We start from the raw sequence: 27308 nt of genomic DNA, 5'->3' as shown, positions 1-27308 counted from the left end.
TTATGCCTATGTTAACGATTCCAGACTAATTCCCTGCTTGGCTCTTACCCCTGCCTCAATCAGTCTCTCCAACATTCCCAGAGGGCCTCCAACAAACAAAGTCAACGGAAGGAATCCACATTCGCTTGATGCAGGGGTTTCCAAACTTGGCAACTTTAAGACTTGTAGACTTCAACTCCCAGAAAGCTGGTTGAGGAATTCTGGGAGTTGAAGTCCACAAGTCTTAAAGTTGCCAAGTTTGGAGACCCCTGGCTTAATGACTGCATGATTCACTTAACAACTGCAGTAATTCACTTAATCATGGCACAAAATCGGGCATGACTCACTTAACAACTACCTTGCTTAGCAATGGAAATTCTAATCCTAATTGGGGCTGTAAATCGAGGACTACCTGTAGACTATTATATTAAATCATAATATATGGTTTTTTTACTCTGTCATAGCATAGTTTACAAAAACAGCAATTGTGTTTGGTTAATCTAAACTATGTTTAGTGTTTTGTGGGAAGACTACTAAGCGACTCCTGGTGCAAAACCCTTTTGCGTTTAAATTACAAGGCAGAAAAGTTGAAAGTCCTTCGGGTGGGGTCTGCAATAGGATGTCACTATATACATAGGATGCATCTGTGTGGAAATTCTCAGTCATCCAGGTCATGGTTGTCTTAAAGCTGCTTTTTCAAAGGCATCAGGACTTTGCTTTTCCTTGAGGACGTTTCCCTTCTCATCCAAGAAGCTTCTTCAGTTCTGATTGAATGGTGGAGGATGGAAGGATCCACCATTCAGTCAGAACTGAAGAAGCTTCTTGGATGAGAAGGGAAACGTCCTCAAGGAAAAACAAAGTCCAGTTGCTGTTTGGAAAAGCACCTTTGGGATATAGGATGCATCCTCTTTTAAAATTCCAGCCAGTCCATTCTTTTCTCCACCATTTTGGTTTCCAATCTTGCCTTCCCCCTCTTCATCCTTGCATCAGAACACACTCTGGGCATTTTACGCCCCTTCTGGCTGCTTTAGAATACATTTCTATATACATTTCTATAAGTCTTGGGCTTTTCTAGAACTGATTGATTCTTTCTTTTCTCAGTTTCTCTGAGCACTGAAAATAAAGAGAGTAAAAATGTTTTTAAATTGCTTGATTTTTTTTTTAATGCCCCGTGGAATCTAGTTTTCCAGAACGCTGCTACTACACTCCAGCATTGGGAAAATCCTCTTATCTGACAGCAACTGAGAGAACTTTTTTTACTTATCTACCCACTCTGTGCTCTCTCCACGCCCCCTTTTGCACCCGAATCCCCAGTCTTTCTCTCAGTTGCTGACACACTGGGAGGATTTTCTCTGTGCTCTGAGTGTTGCGTTAGGCCTTTTGGTTATTTTTGATTAGCCCCCTTTTTTATTTCTCCTTTTTTTCGGTTAAGGGTTCCTGTGAGTCTATCAGCTGCTCGTCGGTTTCGTGCCCAGGGAGCTGGGTCGTGCCGACTTTCGCGCTTCTGCGCCTGCTGCTGCCGGCTTCTGTCCCTGAGGGGCGGATCCGGTAAGACTATTCTATTGCCGGGGAGGTCGGGGCTGTCTGGATCGCTCCCCGACTCCCGTGTGGAACAGCGAGCCGGAACGGAGGTATTTGCAGGAGCGGCTACCGGCTCGCTGTGTGTAGTGGCGTGACTCATCCAGCGGCCGTCCCGTCAGGCTTCTGCGGGCGGCGCTGTGACTGGCGGTGTTTTCGGCCTCGGAGCTTCGGCCGTAAGTGATTGCTGAGGGGGGTGTGTGGCGTGGCTGTCGGAGCTCGCTACCCTCCCGCCGTTCAAAGCCGCTCCGGTTTTCATCCCTGATTGGCGTCCGCGTGTGAGCGGCGCCAGGGGGAAAGCGCTCCGCCATCCTTCAAAGCTCGGGCGGCCCGCCATTTTTATAACTACGCCACCAACTTGCGGCCGCCATTTTGAGCCATTAGGGCGGCCGCCATTTTGGGAATCACCTCGTGGCAGCGCGGACCCTAATTAGAGGGCCGCAGCCTTTTCTCCGAGGTCTGGCTGGCTGAGTCTCTGTCCCGCCCTGGGCATTGACTTGGAGGAGGAAAAAGGGGGGGGAGCGTTGCCAGTTTATAGCTCACCCCCTTTGCAGCCATTGTGCAAGGCTTTCCCACACACCTGGGCAGAGACAGGGGTGCCCTGGTTCTTGGCGTGGCAGGAGTGCCAACACTGCTTGTTGGGGCATAGTGTTTGCCCAGAGCAGCAGCCAGACTTTTAATTCATCAATCAATTAATTAATTAAGCAAGCTTTCCTCCAATCATTCAAATAATTAATCAATCAAGCTGATATTTATTAATTAAGTAATCAAAGCAGCCAGTCATTCAATCAACCAATTAATTTATCAAACAAGTGTTCATCCAATCAATTTATCAATTAATCAAGCAAACTGATATCTGTCAATCAATCAATCAATTATTGATTCCTTATTTATTATTATTACAAATCCATCTGTCAATCAATTGATTAATAATTACTATTCACCTTGGGGCACTCCCACCATGGCGGACTGTTCATTCTCCTCAGACAGTGATCAGGAAGTCAGCCCTGTCAGATCTAAGTCCCGCAAGAAACAATCGGGCAAACGCTCTGAGTCTGGCGGTCACAAGTCCCGCCACTCTAAGACCTCCTCTGCCGCTGAGAAGGATGCTCTCAGGCGTCATAAGGCTTTGGAAAAAAGATGTGAGAAGGCCAAGCAGGCGTCAGCTTCTTTGGCCCGTGGTGATACGGGATCCGCCCACCAGGCTGTTCCTGTTCCTGACCTTTCGGAGCGGAGACCGGTCCAACCCAGTTCCTTGGCTTGGCAGAAGGGCGTGTCCCAGTCGATGCCTGATGTTTCCTCAGCGGGTTTGGAGGCCTTTCCGCCTCCTCGGCGCCAACCTTCGGCCACTTTCACGCCTACAGCAGCGGGACTCCGAGAAGTGGACAATCCTCCGCCTCCGTCTCAGTTTGACTTCCAGACGATGTTGTCAACAGCGTTGGCTTCTATTATGGCGGCCGGAGCGCAGACAGCGGCCCAGACATCGGCGGCGGGGACTTCGGGCACGTTGGCCTCTTCTAGCTCTCGCAGGGCTCGTTCCCCCTCGCCTCGTGAGTCTGTTTCGTCTGAGGGCTCGGGCCATGACGAGGAGGACCCCGATGACCTCGAATTCTCTGAGGATGAAGGTCTGGTACCTGACACTCCAGCCTTCACGGGCTTGTTTCGGCCCGCACTATTTAAGTCCCTCCTTCACAAGGCTCGTTTGACTACTAATCTGGGTTCGGTGGGAGCACAACCCCCGACTACCCCGTCTGAGACCGGTCCTCATGATGTCCTGTTTAAGCAAGTCAAGCAGGAGAAGGACTTTATTCCGTGCCCTCAACTGTTCGCGGATGTTCTGCAAGCGCCTTGGGCCCAACCAGGGTCGTCCACTGCGCCAAGCAATTTAGATAAGAAGCTGTTCTGTGCGGCGCCCGAACTTGAAGCCATGTTAGACGTGCCCACTGTGGATGCACCGGTGGCGTCTCTCACTTCGCATTCGATGGTCTCATCCGATCCGCTGGAGGGGCTCAAATCGGAGGACAGGCGCACCGAATTGGCCTTTCGTAGGTCTCATCAAGCCGTGGCCTGGACTGTTAGAACTGCCACAGCTACTTCATTCTTCAATAGGGCCTCTTTGATCTGGTTACGCCAACTTCGGGAACGACTCCCTCCAGAGGATACCCGCTTACGCCACGATATTAACAAGATTATTGCAGCCACAGAGTATTCGGCGGATGCTTCGTTGAACTCTGTCAAGTTTGCATCGCGGGCGTTAGCGACTTCTGTCACATCGCGACGCCTTTTCTGGCTACGGCCGTGGAGAGCCGATGTGAAAACCAAGTGGAAGTTGGCGGCGGCCCCGTATAAAGCTCCGAACTTGTTTGGCACGGCACTGGAGCCGATTCTTGTGGAGGACAAAGACAAACGCAAAATTATGCCCTCGTTCTTTCGCAGACAAGACAGGCGTTACACCCCTTACACACAACGTCAGCCATTTCGTTCCTACTCGGGGCAGGGTGGCCCCTCGACTTACCGACAGTCGTTCCAGGCTCCAGACCGCTTCTCCGACAGACAACGTTTCAGAGAGCGTGGCAGATCACAGTCCTCCTCCAAGCGCCCCTATCGTGGATCCACTTCTAGACCCTTCAGAAGGGGCAAATGACTCACCGACTCCGGGACCAGTGGGAGGTCGTCTCCGGGCCTTTTGTCATCGGTGGGCCCAGTCCACTCCGGACGAGTGGGTGCGTCGGACTATTTCAGAGGGCCTCGCAATCGAATTCACGGATCGGCCCCCACGACGGTTCGTCCGGTGCCCAGTTTCCCTGTCCACAGACTCTCGCAGCCTGATGGTGGAAGAGATAGCACACCTGCTGGAGATCCGTGCGATAGAACCGGTCCCGTTGGACCAGCAGGGGACCGGCTTCTATTCGATTCTATTTTTGGTTCCCAAAAGTTCGGGAGGGGTCAGAGGCATTCTCAACCTCAAGGAGTTGAATCGGGCGGTACGTTACCGTCGTTTCAAGATGCACTCTCTTCGGTCCATTCTGGCTTCTATTCGCCAAGGGGACCTGATGCAGTCGGTGGATTTGCGAGAAGCTTACCTGCATGTTCCAGTGCTTCCTTCGCATCGACAGTTTCTGCGATTCGAGTATGCGGGCAGGCATTACCAGTACTGTGCGATGCCGTTCGGTCTTTCCTCGGCTCCCAGGACTTTCACCAAGCTGGTGGCGGTAGTGGCCGCGTCTCTCAGTACCGTTCCGGTGAGGGTGTTATGTTACCTGGACGACATTCTGATCCTGTCCTCGTCCAGGGCACAAGCGGCGCAAGACAGAGACAGGGTGCTCCGTACGTTCCGAGAGCACGGATTCTCCATCAACTTGGACAAGAGCCAGCTCGTCCCCACGACCGCGATCCTACACCTCGGGACCCTGATAGACTCCAAGAAGGGTCAGGTTTTCCTGTCTTCAGAGAGGGCGAAAAACATCAAATCGCTTGTGGGCCAAGTGCTGACCCGGAGAAGGGCTCCTCTGTTGACGCTGTCACGTTTGTTGGGGAAGATGGTCTCGTGCTTCCGCGTTGTTCCGTGGGCACGCAGACATTCTCGTCCACTGCAATGGCTTCTTCTTCCATTCCAGAGAACAGGCAGTTCCAACTCCACAAGGACAGTGTTCGTGCCACCGCGAGTCAGACTGTCACTGGGTTGGTGGAAGTCGTCGGCCATCCTGCAAGGTTGCAGTTTCCTGGAACTAGACCGGGTCGTGATCACCACCGATGCCAGTCTCCATGGCTGGGGAGCCCACCTAGGTGTCCAGGTGGGCCAAGGACAATGGTCTCCAGAGGAACGTGCACAGAGCATCAACCTATTGGAGCTTCGAGCCATTCGTCTCGCCCTTCTGCATTTCCAGTCGCTGGTTTGGGGTCGTCATGTCCTGATTCTCACGGACAATACATCTGCCAAAGCGCACATAAACCGGGAAGGGGGGACGAAGTCACAGTCGCTGATGCTCGAGTCGACACGTCTGTTCACCTGGGCGGAGAGGAATCTGGAGTCCATCCTCGCAGACCACATTTCCGGGAAAGCCAACACACGAGCGGATTGGCTCAGCAGGGAAGTGATAGACCAGGCCGAATGGCAGCTGCTTCCCAGTCTATTTCAGGAGGTTTGTCTTCACTTCGGACGGCCTCTGGTAGACTTGTTCGCCAGTCCGACCAACGCCCAGCTTTCCCGGTTCATCACTCGTTATCCGACCCCAGCGGCAGAAGACACAAACGCTCTGCGGTATCGTTGGCCAGCGGGTCTACTGTATGCCTTCCCACCCGTCACACTGATTCAGCAGGTGGTTCGCAAGATGATAGCGGAGAGGGCGGAGCTGTTACTGGTGGCTCCACATTGGCCCCGCAGGCCGTGGTTCGCGGATCTTGTGGAGTTTTCGGTGACAGACCCGTGGGTGATTCCTCCACATCGGATCGTGCTGTGTCAGGGGGCCATTCGTCATCCCGAGCCCCAGTGGCTGCAGTTGGCCGTCTGGCATTTGAGCGCGTCCTCTTGAAGAAAGGCCGTTTGCCGGATACGGTGATTGGTACGATTCAGTCAGCCCGTCGACCATCCACGACGAGGATCTACGAAGCCACGTGGAGGGCCTTTTGCCGTTGGTGTGCGACTACTCATGTGGATCCTACGTCTGCAACGGTTCAGGATGTCCTCATCTTTCTACAGGCGGGTTTGGAACAGGGTCTGTCTCCCGCCACTCTCAGGCGCCAGGTGGCGGCCCTGGCCACTGTGTTGTCCTGTCCACCGTACACTTCCTTGGCTCATCATCCGTGGGTGAAGGGGTTCCTTCATGGAGCTACGAACCTGAGACCGCCTACGGTTCATCGTTATCCCTCTTGGGATTTATCCTTAGTTTTGCAGGCTCTCACTTTGTCTCCGTTTGAGCCGCTGGGTTCCACTTCGCTTAAGTTTCTGTCGTTCAAAGTTGCATTTCTCCTGGCGATCACGTCGGCTAGACGCATTTCTGAGCTCGCTGCCTTATCCGTCAGGAAAGACTTGTGCATTTTTCATGCTAACACTGTGGTCCTGAGGATGGATCCTGTTTTTTTGCCCAAAGTTAATTCGTGGTTTCACCGGGCGCAGGAATTAGTGCTTCCGGATTTCTGCCCGTCGCCGAGGCATCACCGGGAGGTTCTTTGGCACACTCTGGATGTGCGCAGGGCGTTGAGACGTTACATACGTAGGACGGCCGAGTTTCGGAAGACGGAAGCCCTATTTGTTTCGTTTCATCCTGCATCCATGGGTCAGAAAGTGTCGTCGACCACGATTGGTCGTTGGATTAAGGCCTGTATTGCTGCTGCTTATGAGAATCAGCGTCGTCCTGTTCCTGGGAACATTCTGCCTCATTCTACGCGGAGTGCGGCTACTTCAGCAGCCTGGGCTACCCAGGCTTCTGTGTTGGACATCTGTAGGGCGGCTACTTGGACTTCTTTGTCGCCTTTCATAAGACATTACCGGATTGATGCCTATGCTTCGGCTGAGGCGTCTTTTGGGCGACGAGTTTTGCAAGCAGTGGTGTCTGGGTCCTCTGAGTTGGATAGTGCTTTGCCCGACCCTGGAAGTTAGGCTTGGGTATGTCCCAATGCTGGAGTGTAGTAGCAGCGTTCTGGAAAATGGACATTGACTTACCTGAATGTCCTTTTTCGGAACGCTGCGTATACACTCCATTTCCCTCCCTTTCTTTGTCTGTTGGCTTGTGGTGGTTTTGTGTTAATAAAGTTTGTTGTTGTTTACCTGTGGTGTCTTCGTTCAAGACTGGGGATTCGGGTGCAAAAGGGGGCGTGGAGAGAGCACAGAGTGGGTAGATAAGTAAAAAAAGTTCTCTCAGTTGCTGTCAGATAAGAGGATTTTCCCAATGCTGGAGTGTATACGCAGCGTTCCGAAAAAGGACATTCAGGTAAGTCAATGTCCATTTCCTTGTCACAGGCAAAGCTATCGCTGCGACAAACTGTATACAATAGGTGGGCCAATTTCCTTTGAATTGAAGCTTCTCTGCTGTGGCTGGTCTTTTCCGGTTCCCACAACTTCTGATCTTCTCCAGTTGCCCAAAGCAGCGTTCAAAGAGCCACTGCTTATTCTCACGTCTTGGCATGTGGGATGTTTACATTTCATAGAGAGGAAGTCATATATGGGGTGGGTGGTGCATGAAGAGGAGAAAACTCAAGAAAATAACCAGAGCAGGAGAGCACCAGAGATGAAGCAGGAAGCAGAACCGGCCAAGAATAAGTCTGATGGAAGGGAGACTAAGAGAAAGCCAGGTAAACTTTTTAAAATGGATGCAGAAATTAAACACAGTGATAACAACAGTAGGAATTTGAATGGAAGAAGAACGTTAAACAAACGTTGAACGTTATGCTTAGAGCTGATATTAGATGTTTTGGTGTTGGTGCATTACTCCAATCTTGGTTAAAATGAATAATTTTCCTCCCCAAAATGTTGGAAATGTAATGAATTGGTTCGAATCTCCTTCCATAAACGATGGCAGTGTTGTGAAGCCAAACAATACTGGAAAATGTTACCTCATAGAATGGAACAGATTTTGAAGGTTATAATTCCATAGCAACCTGAGAAATTCTTACTAAATTTCAGTAAATCATACAATACGTCCCTTCAAAGTGCATCAAACTAGCATGGTCTGTATTAATAGCTACAAGGATTTTATGTGGAAAAAGTGGAAAAGACCTTGAAGTCTTTTTTTTTTTTTAAGAAGAAAGGCTAATTAAATGATGGAAGTATGCTTTCGTGTTTACCGTAACTTTCTACGTAAAAAGTAAATGATGTAGAATTTAATCCTGATTGGAAATCATTTGTTGGGTTATGTGATGTGCGGATTGTGCCAGATAAAATTATTTGGACTTCTTATCTATATAATAATAATTTCATCTGATCTATAACTTTTATCTGATCTATAACTATTTTGATCTAATACTTATAGTTCCTTGACTTATGACCACAATCGAGCCGAAAATTATAGTTGCTAAGCAAGGCAGTAAAGTGAGTTTTTCCCCGTTTTGTGACTTTTTTACCACAGTTATTAAGAAAATCACTGCAATTGTTAAGTCATTCATATAGTCATTAAGTGAATCCAGCTTCTCCCATTCACTTTGCTTGTCAGAAGCCAGCTGGGATGGTTACAAACGGTGATCAAATGACACGCATGACTCCAGGATGCTGCAAATGTCATACATACATGCCTGTTGCCTGGACAGTGCAACTGTCATGAATCCATGCCAGCTGCCACATGTCTGAATTTTGATCATGTGACCATGGGGATGCTGCAATAGTTGTGTGAAAAGGTATCATCAGTCACTTTTTTAGTGCTGTCGCAACTTTGAACTGTCACTAAATGAACGGTGGTAAGTCGAGGACTATGTGGGTACAAGTAGTCCTCAACTTACAACAGATTGCTTACTGACCGTTCAAAGTTACAACGGCACTTGAAAAAAGTGACATGACCATTTTTCACACATAATGACCATTGCAGCATCCCCATGCAGGGGTGGGTTCTACTTACCTTTACTATCGGTTTGCAACGGGGCCGTGTGTGTGTGTGCCCGCTTTGCTCGTGCGTGCGTGCACTCTTCTGCGCATGGGCAGAAGCGTTTTGATGACGTCAGGGTCAGTAGGTGGAGCCTTCCGCCAATTTTATTACCGGTTCTATACAACTGGTGCGAACCGGGGGCAACCCACCACTGTCCCCATGGTCACATGATTTACATTGGGATGCTTGACAACTGACTCACATTTACGACAGTTGCAGTTTCCCAGGGTCATGCGATTTCCTTTTTGTAACCTGGCGAGAATTTTGCCCCGTTGTACAACGTTTCTTGCCACAGTTGCTAAGTGACTCATTGCAGCTGTTAAGTTAGTAACCTGGTTCTTAAGTGAATCTTGGCTCCCCCATTGACTTTGCTTGTAAAAAGGTTGATCGCATGACCCTGGGCCACTGCACCCATCATAAATATGTGTCGGTTGCCAAGCGCCTGAATTTTGATCGCATGGGTATGTTGCAGCAGTTGTAAGTGTGAAAAAAAAATGGTCATAAGTCACTTTTGCGAGTGCCCTTGTAAATTTGAACGGTTGCTAAATGAACTTTTGTAAGTCGAGGACTTACAAAGAGATCATCCGTGGCTTCGGGGTGGAGTTCCATCAGTACGCTGACGACACCCAGCTGTACATCTCCACCCCAGGCCACCCCAACGATGCCCTTGAAGTGATGTCCCAGTGCCTGGAGGCCGTGCGGGCCTGGATGGGGAGAAACAGGCTCCGACTCAACCCTTCCAAGACCGAGTGGCTGTGGCTTCCGGCGTCCTGATATAGCCAGCTGGTGCCATCGCTGGCTATTGGGGGCGAATCACTCGCCCCCACAGAGAGGGCTCACAACTTGGGCGTCCTCCTGGATGCATGGCTGTCTTTAGAAGACCATTTGACGGCTGTGGCCAGGGGGGCTTTTTAGCAGGTTCGCCTGATATGCCAGTTGCGCCCCTTTCTAGATCGGGACTCCCTACGCACGGTCACTCAGGCACTCGTCACCTCCCGCCTGGACTACTGCAACGCTCTCTACATGGGGCTCCCCCTGGGGTGCACCCGGAGGCTCCAGCTGGTCCAGAATGCGGCCGCGCGGGGGATTATGGGAGCGACGGGGCGCTCCCATGTGACACCTCTCCTGCGCGAGCTACACTGGCTCCCGGTGGTCTTCCAGGTGCACTTCAAGGTATTGGTGACCACCTTTAAAGCGCTCCATGGCTTAGGGCCGGGGTATCTACGAGACCGCCTTCTGCCACCAATAGCCTCCCACCGGCCAGTACGCTCGCACAGAGTGGGCCTCCTCAGGGTGCCATCCGCCAGACAGTATTGGCTGGCGACCCCCAGGGGGAGAGCCTTCTCTGTGGTGGCACCCGCCCTCTGGAACGACCTACCCCCAAAGATACGTACAATATCAGACCGCCGGATTTTTCGTCGGGCCCTGAAAACTTATTTATTTCAACTAGCCAGGCTGGCTTGATCCCACAGTTTTGGGTTAAATTTTAATTGATTTTAAATTGGATTTGTTTTAAATTGCGGCCAAAAATATTTAATTATTTTAAACTGCTTTTAAATTGTGTATGTTTTGTTTTTATTTTGGCTGTTCACCGCCCTGAGTCCTATTGGAGAAGGGCGGTATACAAATTTAAATAATAAATAAATAAATAAATAAATAAATAAATAAATAAATAAATAAATAAATAAATAAATAAATAAATACTTGTACCCTCTTCCTTGAGGCGATGCTGTGGATAATAATGATGGAAGATCATAGTTGTATAATCCAGGGGGGGTCCAATCGTGAAGACTGTAAGATCTGTTGGACTTCAACGCCCAGAATTCCTCAGCCAGGCTGAGGAATTCTGGGAGTTGAAGTCCACAGGTCTTAAAGTTGCCAAAGCTGGAAACTCTGGTATAAACAGTGTTGACTTTAGCGGCGGGCTTTTTCTCCGGTTCTCCCAAATTGTGATGTGAAGAAGCCAAGGTTGTGAGCATTCCTAGGTTGTCAAGCCTGCATTTGCAAGGTAGGGTTTGTTTGGCTTGCACAGCGCCAACACATGTTCCTTTCCTGGGGCTTAGCCCTGCCCTTCCCTCTTGACACACACTGACACACTTTCAGGAAAGCCTTCCCCGGTGGTGGGTTGGCACTGGCGGCCGTCTTGTGTGTGTGTGTGTTTATGATGTTGCTTCCTTTCTCAACAGCTGGCCTCCTCCTCCCTCAAGCAGTGTCAGCTTCTTCCTGACGTAGACTCAGCCGATGATGATCCGTTCACTCTTTTTTATGAGTAGTTAAGGAGTTTCCTGTTGAAATAGGAGTCTACATGGGTACAGGAAAAGGAGGAAAAAAGGAATTTTATCCTGGCTGTTCCTTGGATGTGTTCCGCTCAGGGTTGAAATTTCTCACTCGTGCAAATCGAGGTCCTTAAGTCTACTGTTTGTCCCAGAGCACATAAGGAAGGAAAAGGAGGGTAAGAAAACCAGCCATGTCATAACATTTCAAGTGCTACCTAGTGAAATGTCTTTCTTGGTTACTTCTCAGTGTTAATTTTCAGTGTATTTGTTTCCAACCAGGGTGACTGCGATTCCTCTAAAGATAATGAAGGACAACAGCCAATGTTTTGTTGATTTTTCTGTCTGGTATTCAAAAATAGACTGCTTAGGAATATGGGAGAACCAATAAGCTAGAATGAAGGACATTGTACAAAGTGCATTGAATATCGAGACCCTGTGTGGATTGGTTTGAATTCGCTTTCTTTGGAATCCAGGGGATCTAGTTTAGAAGGGATCCCTCTATTATTGCTTTGGAGATGAGATTGGGACGTATTTATTGAATGGTTTCTAACATCCCAAGATTGAATTGCCACTTTTGTCTTTTCAAAAGCTAAAAAGGAAGGGGAACGGTTTCTTGGAAATGACACTTGTATTCTTTCCATGGCATGTCGTTTTAAATCCTTAGAAGGCAACTGGGATAGAAATGTAAATATAATAAAAAATAAAATGCTGTATGGAGATGTAGATAGAATGGTAAAGGACCATTTAAAGTGACTACATCCAAACGCCATGCTTCTTGTAGAAATCCCAATTAAAGCATTTCCTTCAGATATCCAGTCTCTTCATGGTTACAGGTAGTCCTTAACTTACGACCACAATTGAGCCCAAAATTTCTGTTGCTAATCGAGACAATTCAGTGAGTTTTGCCCCATTTTATGATATTTCCTGACACCGTTGTTAAGTGAATCGCTGCAGTTAAGTTAGTAACAGGGTGGTTAAGTGAATCTGGCTTCCCCCTTCACTTTGCTTATCAGGTGGTTTCAAAAGGTACATGATACCGGGACATTGCAACTGTCATAAATATGAGTCAGTTGCCAAGCGTCGGAATTTGGATTGTGTGTCCAATGGAGATGCTGCATTGGTCATAAGTCACTTTTTTCAGTGCCGTTGTAACATTAAGTTGTCATTAAAGAAACTGTTGTAAGTCAAAGAGTTATCTGTATATCTAATGAAAGAGCTTTTCATGGCAGGGGTGGGTTTCAGCAGGTTCTGACCAGTTCTGGAGAACCGGTAGTGGAAATTTTGAGTAGTTTGGAGAACCGGTAGTAAAAATTCTTACTGGCCCTGCCCCCCATCTATTCCCTGCCTCCCAAGTCCCAGTGATCGGGAGGAAATGGGGATTTTGCAGTAATGTTCCCCTGGAGTGGGGAGGGAATGGAGATTTTACAGTATTCTTCTCCTGCCACACCCACTAAGCCACGCCCACCAAGCCATGCCACGCCCACCAAGCCACGCCCACAGAACCGGTAGTAAAAAAATTTGAAACCCACCACTGCTCCATAGGTATTGTCCAGCTCTCTATTTTAAGAAAATATTCAGTTTCACTTTTTCCCTTGGAGGTCAAGTGGCATACATAGCAGGCCCTTCTCCAGTATTCCCATCTCAGCCTGGTAGCATAAGTTGGGCTGAGAAAGAGAGACTACTGGGCCAAAACCACATTGTGGTCTTCCATGACTTATAGTAGATTTGAATCTGGGTCCCTCTGGTCCTTGCCTGGCACTTCAGAATCTCTCCTGAGTAGCCATCATTATGTTTGCATATCATGCTGAGGCAGAATTTTTTTTTTCCATTTTTTTAAAATTTGATTTATATGCCGCCCTTCTCCGGAGACTCAGGGTGGCTTACAATGCGTTAAGCAATAGCCTTCATACTTTTGTATATTTATACAAAGTCAGCTTATTGCCCCCACAATCTGGGTCCTTTTCTTTTTAACCATGGCTGGCTGTCATAGCATATTAAGACACAAACAAGCCAGCCACCTTATGGCTAAATATCAACTCCAGCTATTGTCATCCTCAATTAAGAGCCTTGGTAGCACAGTGGACTAATGCACTGTTATTAACATCTGCTGCTTGCAATTACTGCAAGTTCAAATCCCACCAGGCTCAAGGTTGACTCAGCCTTCCATCCTTTCAAAGGTAGGTAAATTGAGGACCCAGATTGTGGGGGCAATAAGCTGACTTTGTATAAGTATACAAAAGTATGAAGGCTATTGCTTAACGCATTGTAAGCCGCCCTGAGTCTCCGGAGAAGGGGGCATATAAATTAAAGCAAAAAAAAAAAAAAAACTGTTTTAGAACTTTGCCACAGCTAATTGGTTGTCAGTATATTCTTCTTTGTTGGACCAAGGAGCTTTTGTGTGCTTTGTTTTATTGTCTTTTTAGAGCATAACTAGGAAGAAAAAAAGGTATTTTTTTTCTGCAATAGAACACACTAATCTTATAGTGGTATGCAAGGAGAAAACATACTCCTTTTTTTTTTTGTGCTGTGTAAAGCTTTACTCCCATTCGGGAGATCTTGGACTATCGTTGTGTGTTTCTCTCCACTCAGAAAAATGTTACTTTAATAACTAAATGTAGGTGGTATATCTTTAAATCCAGCAGTGGCCCAACTGTTCTGTGAGTCTTCCCAGCTGTCCAGATGTTGGGCAATCAACTCCCAACATCCTTTGGCCACGTTGACTAGGGATGATAAGAGATGGAATCCAACAGTTTGAAGCAGGATTGTCCAACCTTGGCAACTTCAAGTCTTGTGGATTTCACCTCCCAGAATTCCCCAGTCAGCATGGGAGTTGAAGTCCACAAGTCTTAAAAGTTGCCAAGGTTGGACTCTCCTGGGTCTGGAGAATTCTCATGGCTTCTCCACCGTAGCTTAGAGCAAAGCGACAGTGAGATTTCTAAAAGGATGGAAATGGAGGGGCCAGTTCCATTTGGGTCATTGAATCCAACCCTGTGCTCAGCACACAGAAATCCAAATTAAAGCATCCCAGACAGATGATTGACTTCCTGCTTGAGCGCACCCAATGAAGGGGAGGCCACTGTCACCCTGGGTCATTGATTTCATTATCAGACTGCTTATACTGCTAGATCTCTTCATAAAACTTTGCTAATAGTCTCTTGATCATTCTTACTGCCTTTTCTAAGCTCGTTTCACTTTGTCTGAATCTTTCTTAAAGTGGCAGTACCCAGAACAGAATGCAGTGCTTTAAGACGAGGTCAGTTATCACAGAATAACAAGCAACTATCAACTCTCACTGCTTATGATTTGGAAGCCGTTGGTTTTATTGATGTAGCTGAAAGTTGCATTGGGTTTTTCTGTGCCAGCATCACATTGCTGACTCATAATCATTTTCAACTCAGCTACCCTTCCAAGATCTTCTTCATAAATCTCCCATCCTACATCTCTGTATCCAGGGGTGGGTTGCTGCCAGTTGTAACCAGTGGTGGTATTCAGCGTGCCCACCCGCCCTGGCGCTATGGCGTCCTATTTAGCCATGTTTTCTAAGATGTGTGCATGCGTGCAAGCCCTGCACGCATGCGAGCAAAGCACATGCATGCACGCTCACATTTTCGGTGTGCAGCAAACCGGTGGTAAAATTATGTGAAACCCACCTCTGGTTGTAACACCATTTGCAAATGTGAGTGTGTGGCAGTGGTGGGTTGCCCCCGGTTCAGACTGGTTTGCAAGAACCGGTAGTAAAATTGGCGGGAGGCTCCGCCCACCGACCTGGACATCATCAGGAAGCTTCTGTGCATGCGCAGAAGCGCGCATGAGAGAGCAAAGCAAGCACTCATGCGCGGTCCCGTTGCAAACCGGTAGTAAAGGTAAGTAGAAACCACCCCTGGTGCGCGCATGCGCTCTCTCGCTTCGCTCGTGCGTGCGCCTTCCACACATGTGCACAGCATCAAAAAACCAGCGATTATATAGCGTCAGGGCTGGTGGGCAGGGCCAGCCCTGGTCGGAACTACCGGTCCGCACGAACCGGTCCGAACCGGCAGCAGCCCACTTCTTTTGCTTCTGAAGAGAAGGACTGAGTATTGAGGGTCTGTCAGATTTCATTCTCTTACTTTCAGAACCTATCAAGATTGCCAGAATTACATCTCAGTCTTTTAGAATATTAATAGCCTCATCCATTTTGCTTCTTTTTGCATGAGCGATAAGTGTTCCCTCCATCTTTTTATTTATTCCAGTTGCTAAAACGTTGAAGAGCCCTGGATGCAGGACTTTACCTCAGTTTAATCTGAAGAGAAACACTGAAGCCCTTGGTGCTCTCTGAGCTTGGTGGTTTTCTTGCAGGTGTTTCATTCCCCATTCTTGATGTTACCTAGTTGGGTAATGAAATATCTTCAAGAAAACAACCCCCAAGGACCCCCTGGTTGAATAGTGAGCCACGATGGCGCAGTGGTTAGAGTGCAGAATTGCAGGCTACTTCTGCTGCCTGCCAGCTGCCTGCAATTTGGCAGTTCAAATCTCACCAGGATCAAGGTTGACTCAGCCTTCCAGCCTTCCGAGGTGGGTAAAATGAGGACCCAGATTGTTGGGGACAATTGGCTGACTCTTGAAACCGCTTAGAGAGAGCTGTAAAAGCACTATGAAGCGGTATATAAGTCTAAGTGCTATTGCTATTGCTACTTATTTATCGATGAGAACTGCTGATGAATACTTTTGCTGAGTCCTGGTGTCTCAAACACAAAGCTAGTTTTCTTTGAAATAGGAAATTTCCATTAGCTAATGGTAAGATATTCTTCATGAATTATTTAATATTTTTTTTAAAAAAATCTTGTACTTGCACTCTTAAATGCTTCCACAGGTGGCCCTACTTGGTTAATCATGCATGGGTTCGGAAGCTAAGCAGAACCAAGCTTGGCCACTACTTGGATGGAGACACAAGCTTGACTAGGAAATTAGAAAAAAAACCAAAAACCACACGCCCTGGAAGAAGAAATCACAACTGCTTCCACATAATTCCCAAGAAGTCACCAAGAATCAAGCTCATCTCACAGATTTTATCGTTTTGTTTACCTGATGTTATAAAGACACATGTTTAGGCTGTAATGTAAATATTGAAAAACTGAAGATGCTGGGGGGAAGCGGCTGTGGAAGGAAGAAAAAGGAAACACTTTCTAAACAAGTGGTACTGCTACAGCTTGTGGTAGCAAGTTCCAGGAGATAATTGCAGGGTGTGTAAAAAAGATTTCCATTTTGGTTCTTGTTTGTCCTGTGCCTACTGTTAACCCTCTTTCATTGGGTGACCGCGTTCTTAAATTGTACAGTAGAAGAATCCAGTCTCAATCCCTCCTTCCTTCTTTATTTCATGTCATACGAATTTTAATTTTAAACTGTAATGACCTTTCATAGAAGAATGAAAACCCAAACAATTCAGATTGAAAGCCTAAAACAATTCAGGTTGAAAGCCTAAACAATTCAAAACGAAACAATGGTTTGGCTCTGCAACCCAACAAGACAGACACAGACTTCAGAGGATAATTAGAACTGCAGAAAAAACAATTGCTACCAACCTGCCTTCCATTGAGGACCTGTATCCTGCATGAGTCAAAAAGAGGGCTGTGAAAATATCTACAGACCCCTCGCATCCTGGACATAAATTGTTTCAACTCCTACCCTGAGAACGATGCTATAGAGCCGTGATGGCGAACCTATGGCACGCGTGCCACAGGTGGCACGCGGAGCCATATCGGTGGGCATGCGAGCGTTGCCCTCGCTCAGCTCCAGCATGCATGCGCATGCCAGCCAGCTAATTTTCGGGCCTTCCGGGCCCATTGGAAGTCGGGAAACAGGCCGTTTCTGGCCTCTGGGGGGGAGGCGGAGGCCATTTTTGCCCTCCCCAGGCTCCTAGAAAGCCTCTGGAGCCTGGGGAGGGTGAAAAACGGCCTTTCGGTCCCACTGGAAGTTGGGAAACAGGTTGTTTCCGGCCTCCAGAGGGCCTCCGGGAGGAGGGGGAGGCCGTTTTCACCCTCCCCAGGCTCCAAGAAAGAAATTATGGGTGTGGGCGTGCATGTGTGTTTTGCCCCCCGCGCTCCCCCCGCTTTTGGCACACAACGGCAGAAAGGTTAGCCATCACTGCTATAGAGCACTGCACCCCAGAACAGCTAGACACAAGAACAGTTTTTCCCTGAACGCCATCACTCTGCTAAACAAATAATTCCCTCAACACTGTCAAAGTAGTTAATAAGTCTGCATTACTATTAATCTTCTCATTCTATCACCCATCTCCTCCCACTTATGACTGTATGACTGTAACCTGGACTGATTGTGTCCAGAGAGAAAATATTTGCCTCTACCTAGGATCGAACTTATAGCCTCCTGATTGTGAGGCAAGAGTTCCAACTATAGGCCACTGCACCACTCGGTTCAAAGTTATGATGGCCTCGGAAAAAATGAATTATGACCTGCACTTGCATTTATGACTGTCACACCAGCCCCATGGTTAAATGATTGTAATTGTGACACTTGTGCAACTGTCTTGCGTTTATGGCTGGTTGCAGTGTCTTGTGATCACTTGATCATGATTTGTGACTTTTTTGGCTGATTTCCAGCTAAATCTGCCCATTGGTGGCGCAGCAGACTAAAGTGCTGTTAAGTAGCACCAGCTGCCTGCAATTACTGCCAAGTTCGAATCTCACCAGGCTCAAGGTTGACTCAGCCTTCCATCCTTTCGAGGTAGGTAAAATGAGGACCTGGTTTGTGGGGGCAATAAGCTGACTTTGTATAAAAAAGAACACCGCTTGGGGGGGCCCCCGAAAGCCCTACTAAGCAGGTATATACAAAAATATGAAGGCTATTGCTTAACGCATTGTAAGCTGCCCTGAGTCTCCGGAGAAGGGTGGCATATAAATCGAACCAATCAATCAATCAATCAAATAATTAAAAATAATAATAAACAAAAATAATAAATAAATAAATAAATAAATTTGGGAAGCTGAATTTGTTAACAACAGTATGATTCAGTTAACAAACATGTGATTCACTTACTGACCATGGTGCCGCTCTACAGATTAGGACATTCTGAGTTGGCAGGGAAACCGAGGAAGGGATAAATGAGGAATATATTTTACTATTTCTCTTGCACTCAGAAAAGCTAAAATATGAGGTGAGACCGCCCCCATTCTTGACGTCTTTGTTGAACTCCCTTAAAACCTAGGAACCAACAAGCCTGGGAGGGGTCTCATGGAAATGAGGTGTCCCACCTCACACCTGCCTTATTCTTTCACTTCGATGCCAGTCTGCCGTGAACTGGGGGGGGGGAGGGATGCTGAATGGGAGAAGGTAGGAGGATTCCATTATTCACTGTGTCAGCTGAAGACATGAATTCAAGGATAACCGCCTGCAAAGGAATGTGGCTGCACACCAAGAATGACGGTTCCAACAACATCCAGTTCAAACATGATTGGACAATCAAGGACTAACAGGAGGGAGAATCTTGAGAAGGCGGTACTATGCTTGGGAATTTGGCCTGCAAAACTTAGATCTGGCTTTGCTTTATTGTATATCACTTGACCTTTAGTAAACTCTACCTTTCTCAACAAATGGAGGCAAGGATCGTTCTTGCTTATAGGTTCAAATTGAGGCAAGACTAATATGGGGCTTTAATGAGGTGGCTACATTGATTGTGATAATATCTAATGCTTTCCCTAGCCCTTTGGATTTTTTTAATGATAATAATATTAATATTTTAATTGTAGAATTTTTTTTCTAATTACTATTTTTATCATTTTGTTCTACACTGCCCAGAGTCATGTTTTGTGAAGTGGAAGGCATATATTTCATAGTATAAGACGCTCCGGACTATAAGACGCACCTACCTTTTTGGGGGAGGAAAACAAGAAAAATAAAATCTGCCTCTGCCTTCAAGCATCCATCCAGTATTCATCTGGCCTGTTTGCCGTGGCCCGTTTGCCGCCAGCGCGGCCTGTTCGCCACCACCCATTCACTGTTGCTGGCATGGTACATTTGGCACGGCCTGTTTGGCGCGGCCCATTCGGCACTACTGCAGCCCGTTAGGCATGGCCCGTTCACTGCTGCTGTGGCCCATTTGCCACTGCCGTAGGACATTCAGCACGGCCTGTTCGGCGGCGCCTGTTTGCCATGGCCCGTTTGCCACCACCGCCGCAGTTCATTCTAGAACAGCTGATCGCCACCGTACCAACCCCCCTCCCCCACCGCAACATTTGCTGTATAAGAGGCAGCAAAATTTTCACCCCACTTTTAGGGGAGGGAAAAGTGTATGTTATACTCCGAAAAATTCAAATACAATAAATACATGAAAAATATGGTTTGCTAGATTTGAAAAAAAAATCCACCCTCTTTTTGACAAGATGCAATTCTCCTTGCTGTTAAATCAACTAGTCTTAATTGAGGGATCTAACTAATCAATTAAGCAGGAGAAGCTAAATAAGTAATTACTTTGAAGAACAACAAATTGTCCAGTTAATTCGGCAGTGTCCTGTTTTACTTGAACTAATGATTTTCTACCGATTGTAGCAATCTCTAGAAGTGATGGAATGTGACTATTCCTTAGAAATTCCTTTCTGTTTATTTGAGAGCTAGTAGTATAATACCTGAAGCCTCCAGAGTACCTGCCACACTTTATTTATTTAGGATATTTTTATTCTACCTTTATGATTTTACAAGTAACTCAAGGTGGCAAACATACCTAATACTTTATTTTCTATTCTCTGGCTGATGTCATATTTGATGGTGTCCAGCCACCATGTTCTTTGATGGCCTGGTTTCCTTTTACCGCTAACTCTTCCGAACATACCGTATTTTTCAGAATATAAGACACATTTTTCCCCCTAAAAGAGGCTGAAAATGTGTCTGCGTCTTATACTCTGAATGTAGGCCCCCCGGCCCCCACCCTTTGGCCCCCGCGCGTCCTCTTCCTGGCTGCAGAGATTGCCACAGACTATGGCTTGCATTTTTGGGCTCCGTGCCTCACGTTTTCAGCCTCCAAATGCTCAGTTTGAGAGCCGTTCAAGGGTGCGGGGATCGCCAAAGCACATTGCCACCTCTGCGCATCGCATTTTCGGCCCCTGCGCATTGCATTTTAGGCCTCTGCATGCCCCATTTTTCACCTCTGTCGCGTTTTTGGGCAGCGATCGGCGGTGATGTGCTTTGCCGATCCCCACAGCCTTGAACAGCTCTCAAACAGCATTTGGAGGCTGAAAATGCGAGGCACAGAGCCCAAAATGGCAACCCGGAACAGCTGCTGCCTTCACCTGCTTTACTCACTGGAGTTCCCTCCAACAATCAGCTGTGCTTTTGAAGCTGCTTATCAGCCCCAACACGCTCACAACCAGTGCTGAAGCTGACCAGGCTAAGGACGCTAGTCAGATGAATACCTGCTAGGCAGAGGCAGAATTCCCCCCCCCCATTTTCCTCCCCAAAAACTAAGGTGAGTCTTATACTCCAGAGTGTCTTATACTCTGAAAAATATGGAAATTGCTTTCTCCAATGAATTTCCCCACACGACATGGCCGCAGTAAGTGAGATGTAGTCTTGTGATTTTGCCGAGATTTCAGGGGTGAGATCATCCAAATTCCACAAAATTCTGCAATCTTACAGATTTTTTTCTTCTTAAGAAAAAATTCCCACCCATTTCCTGAAACCATTTCTAATCTGGATGCTTATTTACCCTGCCCCCTCCCCCTTTTGCATTTCTTTAAAAGGAGTGAGGTGGGTTTGCCACATGCAATAACCTGACCATGTTTTCTTCCTCTCCGCTTTCCCCACAGCTTGGAAACGAAGAGTCACCCTGGAAAGTTTGCTTCTGCGCCATGTCGTCTTCACCAAGGAGCATCCGACGGGAGGTGCTGCTGACTGGAGTCCTGGCGGACCAGGCCAGAGGACAGCCGTTCCACTAGCCCAGCACATGTGGGTGGAGACGTCTCCCCTCACACCCTCCCCTCCTACATCTCCGGCATCCGCCATGGTTTATTAACCAAGAAGAGCCCTGCTTTTTTAACTCCTCCTCCGTCTTTTCTCCCCTTCCCCTTCCCCTCCCCCGACCCCCCCTCCCAGCCACTCCTCAAGTTTTGGCCGTGTTGGGATTTGTATGGCAGCGGTGTAACCGTGGAGAGGCCAGGGTATCACAAACTTATGGATTTTGATAAGAGAGGAGGGAAAGGGGAAAACGAGGAAAGTAGAAGAATGTCTAAAACGGGTGGAAGCCGCAGCACTCATGGGAGCCGAACTGCAGGGACCAACTCCGGAGTCTTAATGGTGGGGCCGAATTTTCGCGTTGGGAAGAAGATTGGATGCGGCAACTTTGGGGAACTTCGGCTAGGTAAGTCTTTATATATTTATATATAAATCATGGACTTCGACTCCCAGAATTCCCCAGCAACACATCTTAAAGCTGCCAAGGTTGAAAAGTACTGCTTTAATTCAAATCCAAATATTATATACGGTCTTTGCTTCTTGAAAAATGTCTATCAGAAATAAGATGTTTTCTTCCAGACCAAAATAATTCTCCCTCTACATTATTTTTTCGATAGCTTTGCAAAATGCCTTGCCCCAAATACAAATAAATAACCGGGATGTCTCAATTTATAGTATATCTCGGGTTATCAAGACCATGGTTTCTGTTGCAAAGTGATGAGGTTGTAAAAGTACACTGTGGCATGACTGCATTGCTTAGCAATGGCAATCCTGGAAGCCATCCTTAACTGAATCTCACCTGTCTTAGGCAAGAACTCACCTGGATCCAAGCCATTCCCAAGCCTTGGTAAAATAAGCCGTGGTGGCGCAGTGGTTAGAGTGCAGTACTGCAGCTACTTCTGCTGATTGCCTGCAATTTGACAGTTCAAATCTCACCAGGCTCAAGGTTGACTCAGCCTTTCATCCTTCCAAAATGAGATTGTTGGGGGCAACACGCTGACTCTGTAAACCACTTAGAGAGGGGCTTTAAAGCACTGTGAAGCAGTATATAAGTCTAAATGCTATGCTATTGCTAGACGGGCCTGCCTCTTGGGCAAGGGGTTGGATTGGAATAGCAATAGCACTTAAACTTATATACCGCTTCATAGGCCTTTACAGCGCTCTTTAAGCGGTTTACAATGTCAGCATATTGTCCCCAACAATCTGAATCCTCATTTTACTGACCTGAGTAGGATGATGGCTGAGTCAACCTTGAGCCGGTGAGAATCGAGCTACTGGCATTCGGCAGAATTAGCCTGCAATACTGCATTCTAACCACTGTGCCACCATGGCTCTTAGAAGATCTCTGAGGTCCCTCCCAGCCAGGGTGGATTTGATTTAAATCAAGTCGATTTAAATCATGATTTAAATCACTAGTAAAAAGACTTGATTTAAATCAACTCAATTTAAATCATAATTTTTAAAGAGCAACTGTCATCTCTGCTACTCCTTTGACCCGCTGTTGACTCACCGATAGTCCCAGTGTTGCAGAATATACAGCCTTGTGCTACATAACTAAGCTCCATTTCATGCTGAATAAACTACATTATTTATGTATCTTAAACAGAAAACTATCTTACGATAGATTTTTACCCCAAAAGTTTTTTATTAAAATAAATTCAATAAAAATCAAAAAAACCTGATTTAAATAAAAAAAAAATCCGATTTTTTTAAAAAAAATCATTGATTTTTATCCACCCTGCTCCCAGCCCTGTGATTCTATGTTCTGCCTCCTCTTCAATTGTTCCCACTTTCCTTTTTGGATACCTTGCACTCTTTGCCAGTCCTGTGCTCCACTCAGCAAGCTGGATCTGCCACCCACAGATGACCTTCACCGTCTTCTTCTACTACTGACAAAGCTGGCCTGGCCTGGCTTAGTCTGGCGGTTTGCACCAGGTCTTTCCAAAGCCATGCATGGCCTAGTCCAAATCACATATGGCTTTCTCGTGAGGGCTTTGGAAGGCTTCAAAGCTTTGTGAGAAAGCCTCGCATGTTTGCACCCTGCTCATAAAATGCAAAACCGTTAACCATGGTTTGCAAACCATACGTACAGTAATGTGTGCATTAGTATTAGAATTTCTGATCATTCGTAACTTGCACATTAGAATTCCTGGAACGCAATAGATAATTGACTCCATGGTGGTTTGGAGAAAACCACCTGCTGTTTTGTGCCTTCCTCTAGATAGCAAACTTTGATGTGTTTTTTTTTTCAGATTACAGAGAAGTAAAATCCAATTATTAACTGTGTAAATTCACAACTTAAAAAGGAATCCCATTTTGCAAGATGATGGTAAAGATTGTGACTTGAGAAGGAGAAGATTTCTGCCTTAAAATCCACACCAGAGGGTTTTAATAGCACACTTAGTCAAATTGTATGTTTTCATTAATCTACAAGGGAACAAAAGCTGACACAAACTCTGCATGATACAAGACATGACACCTTTCTGCAAAATTGAATGCATCTTCATGCTGTTGTAAACTGCTTCATAATGAAAATAATGAATACACTATGTATAGAAGCTTGGACTGCCCTTTGTAACACATTCTTTTGTCAGAAATAACAACTTTCAAATGTTCCTATAGCACAAAATGAACTGTTGTAAGTCAAGGACTACCTGTATACAGGAGACTGTATACTGAAAGTCAGGTCCCATAGATCAATCTGTGTTTTATTGATGTTATTAATGAATTATTTTCAGAGAAGATGTTACAGTTACTGTACTTAGGAATGTTTAAAGATCAAAAGTCAAATGAGTAAGGAAGTGCTTAGAAGAAAATGATAATGAGTTCAAACATTTAATGTAATTTCTATAATAAATCATCTATGGGCCTGACTTTTGGTACACACTGTAATTTCCATTTAATCCTTTGGCCTTGTTCTCGGGGGTGGGTAGGTGGGTGAGGAGGAAATATTGACAGGGAATGAAAAGTTTAAAATTAAATATAGGTAAAATTGTCGAGTGGCCCACTCTGTTTTGTGATATTAAAGTCTTGCATTTTATAATGCATGAAGTCATTTGAAGAGTTTGCCTTTAACTGCTTCTGATGAAGAAGAGTTTGAAATGCATTTGAGCTTCAGCAACAAACTTTGAAGTGAAGTTTCTTTTTTATGTTACTTGTGAAATATAAAATCACCCTGTTTTTTCTTAGCCAGTTGTGAGCTTCTTTACGTTCTGTCCTCTGGCTTTAGTGCTGCTTTCATTATTATGGTTGGTCTTAACAGTCAGGCAGATGTTTAGACTGGACTTGGCATGTTTTTATCCACCTATCAAGTTCTTCCCAACATTATTTGATGGTGTTGAAGCAGGGGTGAAATGCTCCCGGTTCGGACCGGATCGTCCGATCCGGTAGCAATGGAGGCAGGTGGTTCAGAGAACCAGTAGCAAAAATCCCTGCCCCTCCCCCATGCCCAGCTGAGCCGCACAATCATCAGAGGCTTTTTTTTTTTTTACTTTTAAAAGCATTTTTTCTACAACCTCTTTGGCGGAAAAAATGCTTTTAAAAGTAAAAAAAAAGCCTCTGATGATCGCGCGGCTCAGCTGGGATCCTCAAAGGCTTTTAAAAGAAAAAAAACCTTTTTTTCTTTTAAATGCCTCTGACGATCCAAGCTGAGTTGCCTGATCGTCAGAGGCATTTAACAGGAAAAAAGTCTCTGCCGATCAGGCAACTCAGCTGGGATCGTCAGAGCCTTTTGAAAGCATTTTTTTTTTACAACCTCTTCGCCGAAGAGGTTGTAGAAAAAAATGATTTTAAAAGTTAAAAAAAATAGGCCACGCCCACCCAGTCATATTACCGCCCCCCCCACCAAGCCACGCCCACAGAACCGGTAGTAACAAATTTTAGATTTCACCACTGTGTTGAAGGTATCATCACAGGATGTAAGTTGTTCCAAGTAAAGCTGCCTTTTACAATATTGACTGATGGGGATTTTGTCAATGCTGGGGGTGTTCCAGTGGTGCTCCAGTTGTTTTGGGATTGCACCAGGGATGAAATGCTTCCGGATCGGGCCAGATAACCCGGTCCAGTAGCGATCTTGGCCGTTGGTTCGGCGATCTGGTAATGATGGCGGAACAAAGCTCCGCCCACCCACCCACCTGGGTGTCATTACTTCCTGGTTTTAATCAGGAAGTAATGTTTTTTTTTACCTTCTGCGCATGTGCAGAAGGTCTGCACGCGCACATAACATGAGCGAAGTGAGAGGGCATGGGGCGTGTGCACTTCCAAACTGGTAAGGAAGGTAAGTAGATTTCACCCCTGGATTGCACCCAAGACATTTATTAGTACCGGTACAATCTTTGCTTTCTTTTGCCACAGTCATTCTACTTCAATTTGCAGGCCTTTCTATTTTGTGATTTCCCCCATAGTTCTTTCTCTTCTACTGTGTCCTGGTACAGGTAGTCTCTGTCAGAATATTACCTGCTTATGATGCACCAGAGACTAGAAGGGGTTAAATCTTTACAGATATCACATGTGACTATATCAGCCAATGAACTCTTTTATTGGACTCTTACCCAGAAACCACTTGGACATCTTCCCTTTTTTTCTCTCTCTCATCTATCTCTCAGCAAGAGCACGACCATCAATATATATCTGACAGTCCTTGACTTACAACAGTTCATTTAATGACCGTTCCAAGTTACAACGGCACTGAAAAAAGTTACTTTTTCACACTTATGACCGTTGTAGCATTCTCGTGGTCATATGATCAAAATTCAAATGCTTGACAACTGATTCATATTTATGACGGTTGCAGTGTCCTGGGGGGTCATGTGATCCCCTTTTGCGACCTTCTGACAAGGGTAGTCAATGGGGAAGCCAGATTCACTTAACAATCGTGTTATTCACTTAACAGCTGCAGTGATTCATGGCAAGAAAGGCCAGAAAACGGGGCAAAATTCACGTAACAAATGTCTCACTTAGCAACAAAAAAATTGGGCTCGATTGTGGCCGTTAAGTCAAGGGCTGCCTGTACTGTCACACCCACTATTAAGAATGTTTGTCTTTCTTATCAACGGTGGTTAATTATTTTTATTTTTTACCAGCTCCTAGATTTCATGGCTACTTTAACTAAGCCCCCCTGGGATACTGTAATGATAATAGGAAAAAAAAAAAAGATTCATTCTGGAGTTGGATCCAGGAAGTCTGACAACATACATATTGTAATGGCACAATACCCGGTCTGGACCTTTTGCGTGTGACATCACTATGCATGTACAAAAGAGGGAAGGAAGGGAAAGTACAAACTTTCATGACTGTTGCCGGCCCTTTGAGATAGGCCAGGTCCAAAATAGATTCCATATGTTGGAATTGAACTTACACAACATAGGACCAAGCTATTTGTAGGGCCTCCCTTCCCCATTGTTTCTGTTCAGATGTACAGGTAGTCCTTGACTTACGACTGTAATTGAGCCAGCAGTTTTGATGGTGAGTCATGACAGTAGGCCATTACATGACTGTTTATTTTATTTTATTTTTTATTTTATTAAATTTCTATACCGCCCTTCTCCCGAAGGACTCAGGGCGCTGAACAGCCACAAGATAAAACACATAAATACAAAAAATGTAAAATAAATTTTACCTTCCGTAAAGCCCTGAAGACGTTTCTATTCCACCAAGCCGGCCTAGCCTAAATGGTTCTTAATTGGGATTTTAAATTTTATGGACTTGGGGGTTTTAAATTGGGAAGCTAATGATTTAATTCTTTTTAATTATCTTAACTTTTGTATTTGTATGTTTTTTAATTTTGGCTGTTCACCGCCCTGAGTCCCCTCTGGGAGAAGAGCGGTATACAAATTAAATAAATAAATAAATAAATAAAAAATTAAAAACGAATTAAATAATTTGGCTGAATTTAAAATACCCCATAATTTAAAACAAATTAAAATTTACATTTAAAAAGGGGAGAAGATTTAGGCCAGGTTTA

General features: G+C 45.9%; 2 protein-coding genes across 4 annotated transcripts in view; both read left to right on the top strand.

The window, feature by feature from the left end:
* Positions 1 to 27308, top strand: part of CSNK1G2 (casein kinase 1 gamma 2) — a 108483-nt gene that overhangs the window by 36352 nt on the left and 44823 nt on the right. For 2 of the 3 annotated variants that reach the window (XM_060694564.2, XM_034437736.3), the window contains one exon: positions 21202 to 21752. In XM_060694564.2, the coding sequence (XP_060550547.1) occupies positions 21566 to 21752 (187 nt within the window). In that variant the 5' untranslated portion in view covers positions 21202 to 21565. Of the gene's footprint in view, positions 1 to 11317; positions 11584 to 21201; positions 21753 to 27308 lie in introns of all 3 variants that reach the window. The other variant, XM_087881568.1, reaches the window with a different exon arrangement.
* On the top strand, positions 1564 to 4201 carry LOC148116340 (uncharacterized). The gene has a single exon (XM_087893956.1). It carries the CDS (start codon positions 2519 to 2521, stop codon positions 4199 to 4201), a length of 1683 nt encoding a protein of 560 aa, XP_087750082.1. The 5' UTR covers positions 1564 to 2518.

The sequence above is a fragment of the Pantherophis guttatus genome, chromosome 1 (assembly GCF_059756535.1).
Source record: "Pantherophis guttatus breed Tessera chromosome 1, ASM5975653v1, whole genome shotgun sequence".
Taxonomy (NCBI): domain Eukaryota; kingdom Metazoa; phylum Chordata; class Lepidosauria; order Squamata; family Colubridae; genus Pantherophis; species Pantherophis guttatus.
The sequence above is the reverse complement of the archived record's forward strand: the minus strand, read 5'-3'. Positions and strand labels throughout refer to the sequence as shown.

What these genes read in the sequence shown, in the direction of transcription:
- LOC148116340 (XM_087893956.1), top strand. Translation starts at nt 2,519, where the DNA reads ATGGCGGACTGTTCATTCTCCTCAGACAGTGATCAGGAAGTCAGCCCT.